Source organism: Rhinolophus sinicus, chromosome 1 (assembly GCF_057876585.1).
Source record: "Rhinolophus sinicus isolate RSI-liver-muscle chromosome 1, RSI-T2T, whole genome shotgun sequence".
NCBI lineage: Eukaryota > Metazoa > Chordata > Mammalia > Chiroptera > Rhinolophidae > Rhinolophus > Rhinolophus sinicus.
The window spans coordinates 127,703,198-127,721,508 of record NC_142501.1 but is presented as its reverse complement, the minus strand read 5'-3'; the positions used below and the strand labels follow the sequence as shown (position 1 = coordinate 127,721,508).

Here is an 18,311-nt window from a genome sequence, read left to right as displayed (position 1 = left end):
CCACTTAGCTTAATATGTGTCCTTTGCCCTGTGCAGTTGGAAGTGGGGGAGGACACAGTGGATGATCCTGGGGGACGAGAGACAGTGTGGGTAGAGTGGCTTTGGCAGCATGGTGGAGGAAAGCTTCTATTATGATGGGATTGGCCTGTACTTTCAGAGTTTGTTGGGCAAATAATGTGTGTATGCTTACCATGAGCCAGATTTAGGCAGTGTGTGTGTGTGGGGGAAATACACTGGTGGGGTTGGAGGAGGTGGGATGGTAGCTATAAGACCTCAGCAGACATTAGATGTATAAACTGCTAGATCCCCAAGACTGTAGCCAGAATAGAGAAGCTTATTCTGGGATGGAGCAAAACACAGTGGGAAGGACACCATAATGCAAGGTTTTTGAAGAACCAAGAAAAACAACTGCAAGAGAAAGAGCCAGTTTAAGCTTCATGCAGAGAATGCAAAGCAAGCTTATTGACAGGGCAGACAATTTAGAAGTTTCCTTGTTCTGTTCCCTCTTCTCCCTTCCCTGCCTTTTCTCACCTGAAGGATTAGAGTAAAACTACAGGTAGGAAATAGTGGAGACAGGTAGCAATAAGAGGCTGACTATGCATTCTAAATGTCTGGTACTTTGACTGATCTGGGATCTCTCTCTGGTGGGACGACCTAGACCTCTATTTCTGAGGAGTCTGAGCCCTTGCCTTGCTCTGGTCAGACGGTGGTTGCTGTGATTTCCAATTCATAGTTATTGCAAGGCATGGAAGTACTAAGAGCTGGCCAAGTGAATCCCATGGCTCCTGGGCTGTAAACACCATCCTTCCTGATGGTAGCATCCTAGCTTTCATAGTAATCATGGTCAATCAATGACCCAACTAGTACAATAACTCCTTGTTGTTTTTGTTGTTCACTGGAATGAGGACAACAAAGTAGCCAGGTGGTAGTCATAGCTTCAAGTTCAATGGAATCCTATTGTCTTCCGTGATGGAAGCAATTCCCCCATGGGAACTACATTTTTTAACCTGGTAGAACTCAAGGTTTTGGGAATTGGAAGTCGAAACTGAGAGTTATGATGAGAAGTTCATGCCTTGGTTTGCACACCCATGACTTCTAGCTATTAGGGAAAACTGTGCTACCTGTCTGTCAACTGTAAATTCAATGCCTATAGCACATATTGGAGGATGGAGACCCAACCCTGCAGGGTGTGTGCCATTCTGGCACCTTAGCGGGGACTTCAACGGGTCATTCCACTATCCTAACAGGATGGCTGCCTCTGGGTGATGGGGTTCTTTCTGTTGCTACATTTATGTTGCTCTAAAATGAGTATCTTATTTCTGACTCTATGTAATTACCCAAATTAGATAACCCAATTCTGCCAACAGAGCGCTTCACACATATTGCTATCCAAAAGAGCGTTTATCGAATCAATGAATGTCTAGGAGATTAAGTTCTAAGGAGAAGGAGTCATTTCATTTCCAGACCATGGACTTTGGTCCACAGTTTTTCACTGAGAAATATCTTTGGGCACAGGGAGGTAGCTGAAACTGGACTTCTTTGACTATTGGTTTTATCTGTAAGGAAAAGTAGGACCTCGGGAATTTGGTCTTTACTAGACTTCATGAAATTTTCTATCATCAGCATTCCTATTGAAATCTCCTGAAAATTTCCATTGAGAGGTGATCTCGCACCATAATGAGACCCATTATTGTGTAATATAAGTGACTGTACTTTCCCATAAGACTTATGAGGTTTCACCTATCTCAGTCCTTTCCTGATTGAGGTATTGGACACTGAAACCAACCTTACCTGTCACCTTCTCCTGGTTATAGCCTGTAAATGTTTCTGTTGGCTGCCTCATACCAGTTAGCCCCACTCTAACACAGATGAATGGACCCCTGAAACTCGGAGACTCCTCTGTTTACAGAATATTACGTGTTGAATTGTGCCCCCACTCCCTGGAAAATTCATATGTTGAAGTCTCAGTACCTCATAATTCAACCTTATAAGAGATAGGTAATCAAGTTAAAATGAGTTAATTAGGGTGGACTCTAATCCAGTTGACTGGTGTCCTTAGAAAAGAGGAAATGTAACCATATCATGTGACCATGAAGATGGCCATCAAAAAGCCAAGGAAAGAAGCCTGGAAGAGATCTTTCCCTCATAGCCCTGCTGACACCTTGAGTTTGGACTTCTAGCCTCCAGAACTGTTAGATAATAAATTTCTGTTGATTAAGCCACCCAATCTGTAGTACCTGATTATGACAGCTCTATTAGACTAAGACAGAATCTGTGCCTGAACCCTACCTTGCAGCAGAGGAGCTGGCCTGAACCCGGGTGGGTGGTTTCATAGGGAGCAGACGCAGCTGACATAAAGTTGCAGGGATGTGCCAAAAGCTTTTAAATTTTTCCCAGAAGCCCTTGGCAGACTCTCTAAAGTTCCATTGGAAGAACTGGGTCACATGCCCATGCGCTAGCTGCAGGCAGTGCTGGGAAAGGACTCTGCGAACTCCTGGGTGCACTCTCAGAGTTGAAGGCTCTTTTCTAAAATACAGCCAATTAGCCATTAGGATCATCAAACTGGCTCTATCAACTGTGTCCAGGGAAATGTGGGCCTCACCGTTCTGGTGTCCGGCTCAATATAGAATATCAAGTAGTAAGCCACCTTTGACTAGATGACTCATCAATTTTGCTCCTTCCATGTGTCAGTTACTCTTCTAGACTCGAAGGAGACAGAAAAGGTCCCTATTTCACGGAGCTTACTGTGCAGTAGGAGACAGGCAAGAAGACAGACTAGTGAAGGTAAGTCCTACTGGAAGTGACTGTGAGGCTTTGATAGATTGGGGGCGGGGGGGGGGTCAGCACTCTCTGAGAGGTAGTCACTTAAGCTGAGAGCTGAAGGTCAATCAACTTAGTGCTTAACATGACAAGGAAAAATTAGAATAAGTAGCTAGGAATTCTACAAATTTAAATACTATTACATGCTTTTTTTCCCTTAGAAAATCTCAGGTTAATAAATTCAAATTTTGCCATCAGATTAAGCAATGGTAGATTCTGACACTTGGTATGAATTTGGCATATGTTGGAGATATTGCAGGTTTGGTTCCAGGCCTCTGCAGTAAAGCAAGTTGTAATCTTTTTGCTGGTGGAGGGTCTTGCCTTTAAGCAGTAAAAAAACGCAACATCTGTGAAGCGCAATAAAGCAAAGCACAGTAAAAAGTATGTATGCCTGTAAATGAGGACACAGATGCTCAGATCTTGCTGGGCTCTGGCTTTTTCCAGCTTTGCAAACCAAGGTCAATAGTCCTGAAATTTGTAGACCTCTGGCCATTTTCTATGTTGGGCCCAGTAATGCTCTCTCATATTATATAGCCGATGAAAACATGAATGTTAAATAAAGTACCCAGAGGAATTTCCCTGCTTTCAGGACTGCTCCCGAACCCTTTGAAAGGTGGACTCGGACCCTCACCAGTTCATGACCTGCAGTGCATATGTGGGTCTGGTGCTGTGGTTGTCTCAGAGTGTAATGTATCCATTCTTTGAATTCAGATTATATATCAATTGGCACATAATCTTCCTTTCTGATTCGCTGCAACTCTAAACTTCTCCAGAGGTAGAGGACCCTTGAGGCAAAATGATTCCACTGCTAACAACTTTCGTACTCTCAAAAAGAAAAGAAAAGAACCCAAAACAAAGGGCAAATCTCTCTCTCATTTCTCTACTTGTCTGCAGAAAGTCTCTGTTTTTAAGCTGGGACAATATAATATCCTGCCTTAATATCATTACACACCTGATTCTTTCTTTGGCTTTAGAATCTAGTTTTAGTTCCTAAACACTCTACCACCCTAACTCACCCAGCACTGCTCCCTAACATTGTACCCCCCATAGTATATGGCCTATTCTCTTTTATTGTGCCTCCCTCCACCCCCCAATATATTCTTCCCCCCACACTCAGCCCCAGCTGGTTTAACAGCGTAGGGACTCTTGGAATGTCTACTGCTGCTGTCACAAGACTTTTCTTAATGGACAGAGGTACCAGGCACTACACAATATGGGGAAATGTTCTTGTTTCATTCCAGTTCTCTGAACTAGACTACTGAAGAGCAGTTTCTGCTTTTGCAGCGAGTATTAAGAGTATTCTACCACATTTGCTTTTTGAAGAGAAGCATTTAAGATTGACAAATCCTGCGAGAGGCTTTATGCTATTTTTGAGAACTCAGTTCCATAGAACACCTGTCTGGAAGTCTGTGGAGAAACAGAAAACGGCGTTTCTAACGAAATATTCGTTGCTTTTGTTGTAATGTTAGTTGCTGGTGACTTTAATTAAGGTAAATGTGTCCCATCTGATGGAGTGAGTTAGAAAGAGTCCTCCAGGAAGGAGACTGAATAACACTGTTTCCAGGGAGGGGGCAAGCGGAGCAGCGGATTGCGGGGCCGGTGGAACCTCGCGCGCGAAGGGCGTCCCCGGGCCGGCTGCGGCGGGGCGGCAGCTGGGGGCTCCCTGGCGCACACGGCCGCGGTCAGAGCAGGCTCAGAGCGCAATCTCAGCGCGGTCGCGCGGGGGGGGGGGGGGGGGGGGAGGACGGGCTCGGAGCTTCCCTCCGCCCGGCGGGGACGCTCTGTGCGCAGCCGGGGCCCCGGTGTTTACCTCGCGTCCTAGCAACCGGCGGGCGCGCACGCGCAGCTCGGGGCGCGGGGTGGGCGCGGAGCGGGGCGCTGCAGGTGAGTGCTGGGCGCCAGGAAAGGGTGGCCACTCCGGGCTCGCTGCTCCTGGGGACCCGGCCCTCCGGCCTCGCTCGGTTCTTTGCAGCGGTCCGCGAGGTTCGAGAAAAGGGGGCCGCTCGCGGGCCTCGTTTCTTTCCCTCTCACTGTCTACTGGTTCTCTCCTCGGGCCCGAGAGCCGCCCCTCCCCTTCTCTCTCCCGCCCCGGTCTAGCCAAGGTCTCCCCACCGACACCCGGCGCCTGCCCGGACCTGGGGAATTCCTGCTCCTTCGCCTCCGCGCCCCACTCTCCACCCCTACTCGGACCACATCTCCTCTTTCCTCCGCTTTCTCTTCTTCTCCGGTTGCCTCCCTGCCTCTCTTACCCTCTTTGCCTTTCTTCTCAGCCCTTGCAGCTTTGCCTCTCTCTCTCTATACTGCCTTCGCTGTCTGCCCCTCCCGCCTGTCCCCGTACTTTGTTCAACCTTGGACACTTATCCTCCAGCTCCGGTGGCGTTCATGTCAGTTCTGGAATTTTAATTTTTCTGTATTCTCACTGCATAGCTTCATCATTCTCAGAACGTCGGTGTATGTATGCCCTGACTCCCAGTCGGTGTTACCAGCCACATTTCTAAATCTCAGAGTGGATGCTTATATTCCCTTAGCCTCATAAACAATTAGGTTTTGCTTCGCTCAAGTGTTACAGAAATTATTCATGAATGGGCTTCATTTTATTAATGATACTGGAAGCTTGCACTTATATCTACTAGATTAGTAGAGAAAATTAGTGCAAATGGATTCTCAATTTATGGAAACACATTCACAAAATTTTTTCTTTCAATGGTTAAACTTCTTTAAAATTGTACTGTTAAATCAAAGACATGTAGTATATATTCACATGTATTCATTGTAACCATGGTGCTTGGGCCAGAAGAACTCGTGGATTGGAAACGGGTAAAAACTGGGAAGCAGCCTATCTTGATATAAAGTGTTAGTTTTTGTATTTTTTCCTGAGTTATATTGACTGATCATTTTTGAACACCCCTGGAATTAGTTGAATAAGTGCTGGCTTTGGTTCTCTTGGTAAATTAAGAAACCATCAGAAATTTCTCATACTAAGGATGATAAAAACAAAACAAAACAATAGATTACCCTGTTTTCTTCTTAAAACTCATTCAGTTAGACCTGCAAAACGTCTCTCTCTCTCAAAGCATTTTTATGCATGATCTCCTTATCTTTGGAATGGTCATAGCCCCCCCCCCCCCAGATTTTCTTAGGCCTTTTGCTAACCAGCGTTCTCAAATCAAACCTGTCCATTGATGAAGCTCCTGGTTTACTAGGTCCAGAAGAACAATTTAAAGAGATTCAAAGATATTACAATTACATTTCTATAAAAATTTATCATGATGGAAAGAAGAACTTCTTGCATTTTTTAGCTCCTTTTAAAGTGTCTTCCAGGTAGTTGCTATATGGTAAGTTGACTCTCACAGTCTTATGAAATCTATGTAATTTCATATTTTACTTTAAAAGGTACAAGAAGAAAATGATGCACATGCTATAGCTTTATAAGATCACCAAAACAGGTGTTATGCTTAAGATTAAAAACAAACAGAACGGTCTACCTAAGCCTTTTGATATAAGATAAAGCTGTTTGAACTTATTCTTAGTTTGCACTTATTTTCATAATACTAGGAAACTGAAGACTAACACATACACATCAGTTCATGTTTCTGTGTTCAGCGTCTTGCAATAGAAAGAACTGCACACTAAAGCAAGTGCACAGAACAAATTTGTACCCTAGTTGTATACATTTTATTTTACTAGCACTTTTATATATACATATAATAAATATGTGTGTATATATATATATATATATATATATATATATATATATCTATATCAGTTTTCAACTCTATCTGATACAATACTTGGGTTTTTATAGCAAATATATTATAATGCCTACTTTGCTATTCTGAAATCAAAATCATAGATAATAATCCTACATATGTGCATAGTTTTAAATATTGATAGTGTCCTACTGGATAAAAAAAGGAAAAATAAAAGGAAAATCATTGTCACAAAATATCAGCATGTCAATACTCAGGTACCACTATACTGAAATATATAATGAAGTAGTCAGATGCTCCAGCCTTACACAGAATTTCTGTCGATGCAGTAGTTCCAAGTGCAAATTGATACAGACATGTCATTAAAAAATTGTGAGTAGCATTGCCATTAATGGTGTGATTTTCCAAAATGTTGAACTCTTGGTAAAGTTCTATATAAAACGAAGTATGTACAACCTTTCTTTGATTTATATGATAGTTGCAATCCCCGGAAATCCAGTGTATATTCAAACTGAAAAAAAAGTACTTGGCGATTATTTGTAAAATGGAGCTAGGTTCTAGGAACAGGCTTTACTTATCGGAAGTTTTTTTTACGTACTAAATGCCTGGAGATTGCAGCAGAAATCAAATCATCCTTGTAGGGGACTGTCCGGCATATTTGTAGGACATCTGGCATTCTTGGTTCTCATGACTAAATGCCAGTGCTGTACTCTTCCTATCCTTTTGATGATGAAACGTCTGTACAATCCTTCTGTACTGCTTCTCAGCAGGCAGCACTGCCCCACTGAGAACTAGGACATAGATGTCCCTGTTACTGGGTTTCGAGATTTAATACAGTACAGAGAGTAAAATCCCCAAGTCATTTCCGTAGAATCCTGCTACTTTTGTGCTTTTGTAATAATGATGGAGGTGGGGGGTAAGCTAATTATAGTCCATGTTTAACTTTATACCATTCTTCTAATATTCTGAAGAAAGATTTTAATGACCCATGTTATTACAAATGAGGAAGCAAGCAATTATAGATTATCTGCAAAAAGCCATAAATATTCATTATGAATTAATATCAGAACTTTATATCTAACTTGGTTCTTAAATATTACAGATAATGTAATCTTTTTAAAGATCTTCTTTTAAAGACGAATTTCTATTTAGCCAAAGTGAAATTTATTTCATTTGAATTTCTGTTTAAATGTTAATGCTAGACTGTTTCGGTAACCAATTTGGATAAACAGCCTAAGGAGATTCTCATTTGTTCTTACATCTGTCACAAAAAATTTGCTCTTAAGAAAGTTATGAATTACAATAAAATATTCTGGGCAGGATATGTGGGTGGTATTTCCTCAGATATTCTGATTAATAAGATCAATATGTGCTATATCAATTTTCAGGAAAAAAATAAAATTATATTGCACAGTAATGTTTTTATTCTATTTCTTATTAATTCAGAAGGCACTTGGGGAGCTCTCAGAGCTCCCAGAATCATGTTATCAGTCATCATTGCACTGATGTAGATATGATGAGTATAAGAAAGTCAGGGTAACCCAACTCAATTTAATAGCATAATTCTAAACAATGTGTGACCCAGGTCAAAAGAGCATTGCTCCCTTAACTTCCAGCTCCAGCAGAGCTGCAAATCAGAGACCAGTTCTTTTTTCCACTCTTGGAATTTTCTGTTTCCATTTTCTGCCCAAGTATTTGAACTTTCTTTCTTAGGCCCAGGGAAATGAGAAAGAAGTTATTCATTTCAGGGCAGACGGGATTGGAAAATCCTTAAGTACCAGTCAGTTTTACTTAGAGCTGGTTTAATGAAAATTAACTGTTTTATTGAAGACAACTAAAAAAATTGACCTATAAGGTGAATAAGTAGAATGTGGGTTGGGTAGTACTAGCTTAAAATCTTGAAGAATGTTCCAGTGAAAGTGTGGATGCTGTTGTTTTTTTCTAATTCTTTCTACTTTGATGTAGCGTGTGTGCTGAGCTCAGACCTGAGAGAGCTTTCTGGGATCCCATGGGTGTAGCGCTGACAAAATCAGTGCAGTGGACTACTGCTGCTGGATTTGGAACTGGAACCCTAGAAATTACCCCTCTAAATGAAGCGATTTTAAAAGAAATTATTATGTTTGTGGAGAGTTTTATCTATAAACATCCCCAAGAGGCAAAATACGTTTTTGTAGAACCACTTGAATGGAAGACAAATTTGGACCCCTCAGCATTTGAATCAGGTTATGTTGTCAGGTAAGCCAGTTAATTGCTTTTAGAATTTAATATCTTCATTGTACATGTTTTTATTGATTGGTTGTGGGTTTGAGGCAGGTCATTTAACATCAATGAATCTCAGAAATCTTCTGACCCAGGGACTGCAAATCGGAGGCACTTAGGTGAAATCTGAGGATATTTCATTTGGTCAACACACTAATTTTCAGTTTGAATTAGAATTTCTTTTGATAGGGGATGCATTCTCCAGATTACCATGCTCCCAACATTAGCTATTGTTTGATCCATATTACCTGCCAGATGCCAGTAGGCATTGCTTTTGTGTAGACGTACCCTCTGGTATTTAAACCTACCAGTTCCTGGGTGGCAGAGTGACAGTGGTAAATTTTGCTCAATATAATGGAGAGACATCTTAGCAATTAACTGCCCTCAAATGAGAACCTTCCAAATCTGAGATTAAGAAAAAAATCCTACTTCCGCTGCAAACAGTGAGCTGTTTTTACACACACACACACACACACACACACACACATACTCACACACACAGACACACACGCACACACGGTTGGACAATTAAGTTCGCGAACTCATACTAGAAAAAGTGCTACATACCTCATTGCTGAATATCACTGTAGTCACCTTCCTAATACTCCCCGTGGGAAGCTATGCACCGATGCCAGCATCTAGTCCACCCTTCAAAGCAATTTTGGAACTCTTTTTCTGGAATGGCCATCAGAGCTGTCATTGTATTACCCTGATGTCCTGAATGTCATCTTTCAATATTTCCTTTATTTTTGGGTAAAGAAAGAAGTCATTAGGGGCCAGATCAGGTGAGTAGGGAGGGTATCCCAATACAGTTATTTGTTTACTGGCTAAAAACTCCCTCACAGACAGTGCCGTGTGAGCTGATGCATTGTAGTGATGCAAGAGCAAAAAGTTCAGGTCGTCTAACTTTTTCATGCAGCCTTTTCAGCACTTCCAAATAGTAAACTTGGTTAGCTGTCCAATTGGTACAAATTCATAATGAATAATCCCTTTGATATCAGAAAAGGTTAGCAACATCGTTGCAACAAGTTTGTGAACTTATGTAATTGTCAGATGTTGTGTGTGTATGTGCGTGCATGTGTGTGTGTGTATACATATATACATATATAAGATAATTATATATGATAAATATATATATAAATTAATATATCTCTGTTTTTGTTTGGTCAGCCTCAGTTTATTTTCCACTTCAGGCATCCTGATCTTTTTTTCGGTTGTCCAGATGAACTTTTAAAGTTCCGACATATCAAAAACTGCTCCCTAACTAGCCAAAGCTTCCTATAGATGCCTTTTCCATTTTTTCCCTTTGGGATTATTTGTGAGAATAAAGTCAGAATTTCATTTTTAGAACTGCAAAACCATTCTTGAACTGCATTTCAAGAGCTTTGTAGTTCTGATATCATGCTATACCTTCTCTCTGAATTTTCCGAAATCTTTTCTTTAAATTGTATTTTTATTTCTAACTCTGCATATGGTCACTTTATCTCAAAGTGCTTGTCCTTCTTTGTTGCTCCCACCTAAGTTCAATGTATTATCACACATTGTTTTTTCTACCCTTTGAAAGATGAACTCATCTGCAAAACCAATTAAAAACACGACTGACTTAGTACAAAGACAGATTTAAAGCAGATGTTAGAAGAGTATTATTTTGTCATTGTATCTTGCCTTTGTACTAATTTTGTGTTCCAACTACAAACATGACCACATCTGGGGCCTCGTTAGGTGGACTGTCACGCACACCTCAAGTGTATCACTATTTCTCTTTCTGTATCCTTGTCCAATTTCTTTTGGCTTTATTTCTATTCTTACATCTCTGCATACAGTCTTTATGTATAGGTTTCCCTTTTAAGCAGAATGTTTTGGCACCATGTATGTTTTGAACCAACTGCCCTTCATCGTCTTCCTTTTTCAAATGTACGTACCTTTTCCTTGGGTCAGTTTTTCTATCCATCATTCTTATTTGTGACCTTTATTGATGATATCTTTAATGTTGGAAGGGCTGAGAAGGGTCTAATAGTAGTGCTTGTTGTTTTAAAGCAAACCATGCCTATGTGGCTTAATGAAAACCAGATAGGTACTGATTGCCCTAAAGAAGCAAATAATATAGCTGAGATTTTGGTAATGATGGAAAATACCAAATGTTTTCACATCCAGGTCTTCATAATACGCTTTACTCTCCCCAACCCCTAACCAAAGATCTGTCAGCAACCCATAGCCACTCGGAGTTTGTTACATCTAGCAACATAACAAGTGATGTAAACCAGAGATGCCTCAATGGCTGGAAGAACGTATTATTAAGACAACCCAACTACCTTATTCTTTGGTTCACATGCATTCCCCTTGCTTAGCTGCTGACCCTTAGTACACCATTTATGCATTTATTTAAAGTGGGGAAGCTGTCTCTTTCCAGACAGGATTCAGGTCTGTCAGTGCAGGTGGATGACCAAAGTCATAATAAAGGATTTGAACTTCGAGTTTTTATATATGTTTCTACCAAATAGGAATGTTGGACTAGGAATCCAACATCCAAATAGGGATCTTTGGATGGTTTAGAATAAATCATAGTCTTCTTTCTATAGATTCTTTCAGGCTTCGTGTTGCAAACCATGTCAGTTTTATCTACAGTGAAAGTTGATTGAAGTGGGTAAGCTACCCCCTTTAGTTGATCTCTGCAGATATTTTAGGGCACATATTTATACCTGTAATTGTGGCCTCATTTCTCATTTGATGTAGTGCATCTCTGAAGGTACTCTCTGTAGCAGTCAAGGAAAGTCTGATCAGCCTTCTTCTGAATTAGGCTTATCAGCATCTGACATTGAAATTGATCCTTTAGTCACAAACTGAAAAGGTTTTACATTTCATTAACTATCTTTTGTGCAGTTGGTTTTAACTGAATAGACACAGAACTTTTCACATGTTGCACAATTCATTTTTCTTTCCTTTAGAATCATTCCCAATGTTCAGCTGTCCAACCTGTAATAATATTTGTCATCATCTCTCCATGTTCAATTTTTTTTGGGGAAGGGATATTTCTACTTTCATTGTAATGGGAATCATAGGTTTCTTTATTACCATTTTCAATTACTTTTGTTCTTTTCAGATAGGATGCGATTATTAATCTTCCCAGAACACCTCACAATGAAGCCCAAATCTACTGTAAACTACGGACATATGACGCCACTCAATGGCAACACCATCTGTTGGTGGTACACAGACCTGCGGTCCTTCGATTCTCTAGAACCTAGCTTGGGAAATTTATAAATTGGATAAGCATTCAGAATCACTTTGTGAACATATTATTACCTGCTCTTTTCTCTTTTTCTCTGGTAGAACTATGATTTTTGAATTACATTTACTTTAATATTGCAGTATTTTAGTGGCAAGTCTTGTTCTGATGTGTCTCAGTGCTTTGTATGAGTTAGGACAAAATTATATGCTGGTAAGAGTTCTGGATGGATGAGAAGTCAGACCACCCAAGCCGTGGCCCTCTTCCCCACAATAATGCATACTTCACTCACAATTCATATCTCTCTGGTCCTTAATTTTGTGATCAATATCATGAAGGGCTGAAATACATGATCTCCGACCTTAAAATATTGTATTTTGGTAAACGTTTTAAGTCATGGTGTTAGGATCAATAGCCATAACTTTTGTTATTGGGCTCTTTGTTTTTTTTCCCTGAGAATTTACTAAATAGTTTCTCAAGTCTAGCCTTATTTCCTCTGTTACTATTTAGACATGCATTTATTGAGTAATTACTATGTTCTGGACACTAAAGTAGACACTGGGGATTAAATAAATAACACATTTTCCTGCTTAGTACTTTTAGCTCTCTTCCCTAATTCCAATTTAAAAGTTTCTTGATCAGGTCAGTGGATTTCATTTACAGCACATTCATCTTGACCTTCATGAAGTGATACAGTATTTTTCTTCCTAAGAGCTCTTTTTTCAGGTGTGAGAAGCTGTGAGCCCAGAAACTGAAACTTGCGCTTACATCTTCCCTATAGCTGGCTCTGTGAAGTTATAGGTTTCAGTTGGTAGGAGCAATGAAAAATGTCACCTGTGCCCTTCAGTTCTCCCATTCCTCACCAGGAGTTTCACTTTCTCAAGTTAAGTAGCTTGATATTGTTGGCATTCATTCAGCCTATAACTTAGTTCTCTCTCCATCCACTTAGCACAAGTGTCCAGCCCTGATATATGAGTCTGTAAGAAATTTCCTCAATCCTAAGGACATTACTTCAAAAGCTTCATTGTAGAGAAGATATGCATTTTGTACACAATGTATGTCCATGGCAAGGCTGAAAACATTTTAGTCATTCATTTATTCCTCTTATACTTATTGAACATCTTCTGTGTGCAGTTACTACGTGAGGTACTGGGGATAGAGCAATGGGTGAGACTAATAAAAGTCACCATCTTAGCCCCTATTGGTGCTGTAACAAATTACCACACACTTTAATGGATTAAAACAACACAGCTCTGTTATCTTACAGTTCTGCAGGTGAAAAATCTAAAATGAGTCTGTAGGGCTAAAATGAGTATGACAGGGCTGTGTTCCTTCTGGGGGGAAGAAGGAAATTTGTTCTTGCCCTTTCCAGCTTCTAAAGGCCACCTGCATTCCTTGGCTCATGGCTCCGTGTTACTCTGACCTGTTTCCATCATCACTTCACCTTCTCTGACTTGAACTGCCTGCCTGCCTCTTCTAAAGACCCTTTTGATTACGTTGGGCTCCCCTAGATATTCCAGAATAGTCTTCCCGTCTCAAGATCCTTAACTTGATCCACTTGCAAAGTCCCCTTTGCCATGTAAGGTAATACAGTCATAGGTTGTAGGGATTAGCATGTTGACATTGCGGGGAGCCATTATTCTGCTTCGTACAGTTTCCGTCCTCTTGTTTCTAGTCTAGTGAAATAGGATGAGTAGTAGATGGTCTGAGTCTGTCAGATTTACTTTTTTTGATGAACTGTCAACATTTCATGTCTATTTATCTGCATTACAATTTTAAATATGTTCGATCATGTTTTAAGATGTGGGCCATTTTGCCAGGGATATCAGTGTGTAATGAAACCTAGGCAGTTTAATTAATGTCATAAGTGGTAGAAATCTATAGGAATATCACTGCCATAAAAACATCTTAATATTTTTAAAATGCCAACCTAAAAAACTCATTAAAATGGACAGAAACACAAATCCAGGAGACCCAATAATTTCTGATCAGGAAAAGCCTATTTAGAAAAACTAGTTATTATCCTAAAGTAAACCAAATTAAGGGTTTGGAGTGGGGAAATAATCCACAGAAAGGATCTAGTTTGTCCCTTTTTTTCATAGCTTTTTTGTTCATAAACACAGAGTATCCAAGAAAATTTCTAACCACTAATTGCTGTGGTATATAAATTTTATAAATAAAATAACATTAGAGATCCTCAAAACACGAATGGTTCTGTAGAACTGGTGACTTTTTAAAGTGGTCCAATACATTGTTAGAAAAACAAAAACTGAGTTCATGTAGGTATTCAAGAAATTGCATCAAATTTTCTTTCTGGATATAATATTGCTCACTATGATTGCTAATAAGTTTGTGGATTTAAGGGTCTGAGTGTGGATGAAAGTGGGAAAATAGACGGCCTTCTAACAAGATATTTATATTCTGTGTTTTATAATGAGACATGGGATAATTTGCTGAAATATCTTAAATTTCTGCTGGCATCCAGGTTACCTGAAGCTTTCAATTTTTTTTTTTCATTTTTAGTGCAACAACAGTTAAATCAGAAGAAGCTGATAAAAACGGACAGCCTTTGCTATTTCTCTCTGTACCACAAATTAAAATTAGAAGCTTTGGGCAGCTGTCATGTTTGTTATTTATTGCCAAAGATACAAAGCTGAAGGAAACGCAAGCATGTATTGAAGGTGATATTTACACTCCAGTCTGTGATTTGAACTTTTAAAAACATAATCTTAGGGCAAAGCATTGGTTATAGTCTCTTGAAAAATGTTCCGTGTTCTAAAAGGTACAAAATCATATGTTCAGCTTTAAAAGTCATTAATTTTCCTTGGCTGAAATGTTACACTGATATCAGATTTCTACTTTAAAATTAAAAGCCTCATACTTTACCACTGGTAAGCTTCTAGATTTCTAATTTTAACCTGTGGTTTAAAGAGAAGGCTTCCTAGTTTCAGGAACAAGCCGAGGCCTGTAGCCTTTAGGGTCCATGTCAGGGGAGACGACAGATGTTCATGACGGAAATCCACACTCTCCCCTCACATACTGCTGTGATGGACGATGATCTGTCTTCTTTCAAATGAATGTAGGCTTTTCCTTTAGCCCAGCCAGCCCATAATAGTCTCACTTTCCATTTGTCTCAATGCTGTCCCATTGTGCATTGCACAACCTGTGATAGTTCCACTCATTCAATGGGGAAATATGTTCCTCTTCATTAAGGATATATAATATGCTTATTACTGTCAAATCTAATATCCAAGAAAAATGTGATGGATTGCCTGTTACCATTATGTGCTAAATATTTCTTATGAGAAATCCCTAATGACTGTGTATAAGTTTTGCTTCCTTGGACTCCCCTGACCAGTGGGGCCCAGGCATAAGGTACCTGAATTCCACCTCTCACTGTTCTTTGTCACTGTTCTTTGTCACTGTGAGGTGGGAAGAGAACCATTTACCTTTTCTTTTTTAATTTAATTAAGATGTATACCTTAGGACAGCAGCCTCTTTTTATTTCTTGCCTACTTTTCCTTGTTAGGCTATGTTGTACACCAAAGCTACTTTCATGAGGAGGAATGAAATCTTGAGAGTAAAACTGAATTCAAGAAGATTGTTAATAAGGGCATGATTCTTCATTAAATTCAACTTAGTATGTAATGTAGATCGAGTTTGGCTAGATATGTGGCCTTTGCTGCATTTTGCCCTTTCTACAAAGATTCTAAGTACAACTCTTAGTGTTAGGTCCAAACGGCATGGTGCCCGGCAATTTGGGAGTCAGTCTTATGTCTTTTCCTAGAATTCACCTAGTATCGCTTTTCATAAATCTTTAGAGATGACAGCCATTAGGTTGATAAGTTGAGATGCTCAATAAGTAGTTGATTCCCAGGTCTCTTTTCCTTACACCTCCCCTCATGCAATCCTCCCTCAGTCCTATGCCATTTTTGCTATTTCCTGGTGGCATAGCCCAGTTCCTGTTGGAGAGTTAATGGCATTACTGTACTTCTCTCTCTCTCTTTTTTTTTAAATTAAAGTTTATTGGGGTGACAATTGTTAGTAAAGTTACGTAAATTTCAGGTGTACAATTCTGTATTACATCTTCTATAAATCACATTGTGTGTTCACTACCCAGAGTCAGTTCTCCTTCCATCACCATATATTTGATCCCCTTTACCCTCATCTCCCACCCCCCACCCCCTTACCCTCTGGTAACCACTAAACTATTGTCTGTGTCTATGAGTTTTTGTTTCTTCATTTGTTTGTCTTGTTCTTTTGTTTTTGCAGTTTTATATACCACACATCAGTGAGATCATATGGTTCTCTGCTTTTTCTGTCTGACTTATTTCGCTTAGCATTATAATCTCAGGACCTATCCATGTTGCCACAAATGGTCCTATTTCATCTTTTCTTACCACTGAATAGTATTCCATTGTGTATATATACCACAACTCCTTTATCCATTCATTTATTGAAGGACATTTTGGTTGTTTCCATGTCTTGGCCACCGTAAATAAAGCTGCAATGAACTTTGGAGCACACGTGCCTTTATGGATAAATGTTTTTAGAGTCTTTGCGTAGACACCCAGGAGAGGGATTGCTGGGTCATATGGCAATTCTATTCGTAACTTTTTGAGGAACTTCCACACTGCCTCCCATTGCGGCTGCACCAGTCTGCATTCCCACCAACAGTGTATGAGGGTTCCTTTTTCTCCACAGCCTCTCCAAAACTTGTTACTATTTGTCTTGTTGATGATAACCATTCTGACTGGGGTGAGGTGATATCTCATTGTGGTTTTTATTTGCATTTCTCTGATGATTTGTGATGTTGAGCATTGTTTCATATGTCTATTTGCCATTTGTATGTCCTCTTTGGAGAAATATCTCTTCAGGTCCTCTGCCCATTTTTCAATTGGGTTGTTTGTTCTTTTGTTGTTGAATTGCATGAGTTTCTTGTATATCTGGATATTAGCCCCTTATCAGAGGCACTGTTTGCAAAAATCTTCTCCCATTCAGTTGGTTGCCTCTTTATTTTGTCGGAGGTTTCTTTTTGCTGTGCAGAAGCTTTTAAGTTTGATATAGTCCCATTCATTTATTTTAGCTTTTACTTCCCTTGCCTTTTGGAGTCAAATTCATAAAATGCTCTTTGAACCCAAGGTCCATAAGTTTCGTACCTATGTTTTCTTCCATGCAGTTTATTGTTTCAGGTCTTATGCTTAAGTCTTTGATCCATTTTGAATTAATTTTGGTACATGGTGACAGATAGCAGTCCAGTTTCATTCTTTTGCACGTGGCCATCCAATTCTCCCAGCACCATTTATTGAAGAGGCTGTCTTTTCTCCATTGTATGCTTTTTGCTTCTTTGTCAAAAATTATCTGTCCGTATTTATGTGGGTTTATTTCTGGGTTCTCAGTTCTATCCCATTGGTTTATGTGTGTGTTTTTCTGCCAATACCATGTTGTTTTGATTATTGTTGCCCTGTAGTACAAGCTAAAGTCAGGGAGTGTGATACCTTCAGCATTGTTCTTTTTTCTCAGGATTGCTTTGGCTATTCGGGTTCTTTTGTGGTTCCAAACAAATCTGATGATTTTTTGTTCTATTTCTTTAAAAATGCCATTGGGATTTTGATGGGGATTACATTAAATCTGTATATTGCTTTGGGTAACATGGCCATTTTTACTATGTTGAGCACGGAATGTCTTTCCATTTCTTTGTGTCTTCTTCAATTTCTTTTAAAAATGTCTAATAGTTTTCAGCATATAGGTCTTTCACATCCTTGGTTCAGTTTATTCCTAGGTATTTTATTCCTTTTGTTGCAATTGCAAAAGGAATTATTTTTTTTAATTTCTTTTTCTGACATTTCATTGTTAGTATATAGGAATGCAATGGACTTTTGTACGTTGATTTTGTAGCCAGCAACTTTACTGTTACTGAAACAATCAATGAATACAGTAAAGTTGTACTTCTCTTCATCTCAATTGGATCCATCTCTCTGAATTAGTCCTTGGCTTTTCCCCCTCCCTGTCCAAATGCATATATATTTCATCTTACTTGAATTATTTCTTTCTAAACATGTTTTTGCCCCTTTCTCCCTCATTTTCAATCATATATATATATATATATATATATATATATATATATATATATATATATATTAACCTTTACCAAATTTTGTTTTCAGCATATCTGGGTTCAACTTTCACGTCTATATCAGCCTTGCTCATAAGTTGGTGTTTTAGTTTTTCACTATAATTTTGGTATATGTGTAAATACTGGCTAGATTTGTTTTTCCAACTCTAACATCAAAAGG

General features: G+C 39.3%; 1 protein-coding gene across 4 annotated transcripts in view; it reads left to right on the top strand.

Moving 5' to 3' along the window:
- The first annotated feature begins 4,595 nt into the window (after window positions 1–4,595).
- The window catches only part of ODAD2 (outer dynein arm docking complex subunit 2), a 164,581-nt gene continuing 150,865 nt past the window's right edge, over window positions 4,596–18,311 (top strand). For 2 of the 4 annotated variants that reach the window (XM_019731479.3, XM_088789441.1), the window contains exons 1-3: window positions 6,024–6,155; window positions 8,496–8,765; window positions 14,539–14,696. In XM_019731479.3, coding sequence (XP_019587038.3) covers window positions 8,539–8,765; window positions 14,539–14,696 — 385 coding nt within the window. In that variant the 5' untranslated portion in view covers window positions 6,024–6,155; window positions 8,496–8,538. Of the gene's footprint in view, window positions 4,705–6,023; window positions 6,156–8,495; window positions 8,766–14,538; window positions 14,697–18,311 lie in introns of those variants that run through there. The other 2 variants (XM_074324752.2, XM_019731480.3) reach the window with 2 other exon arrangements.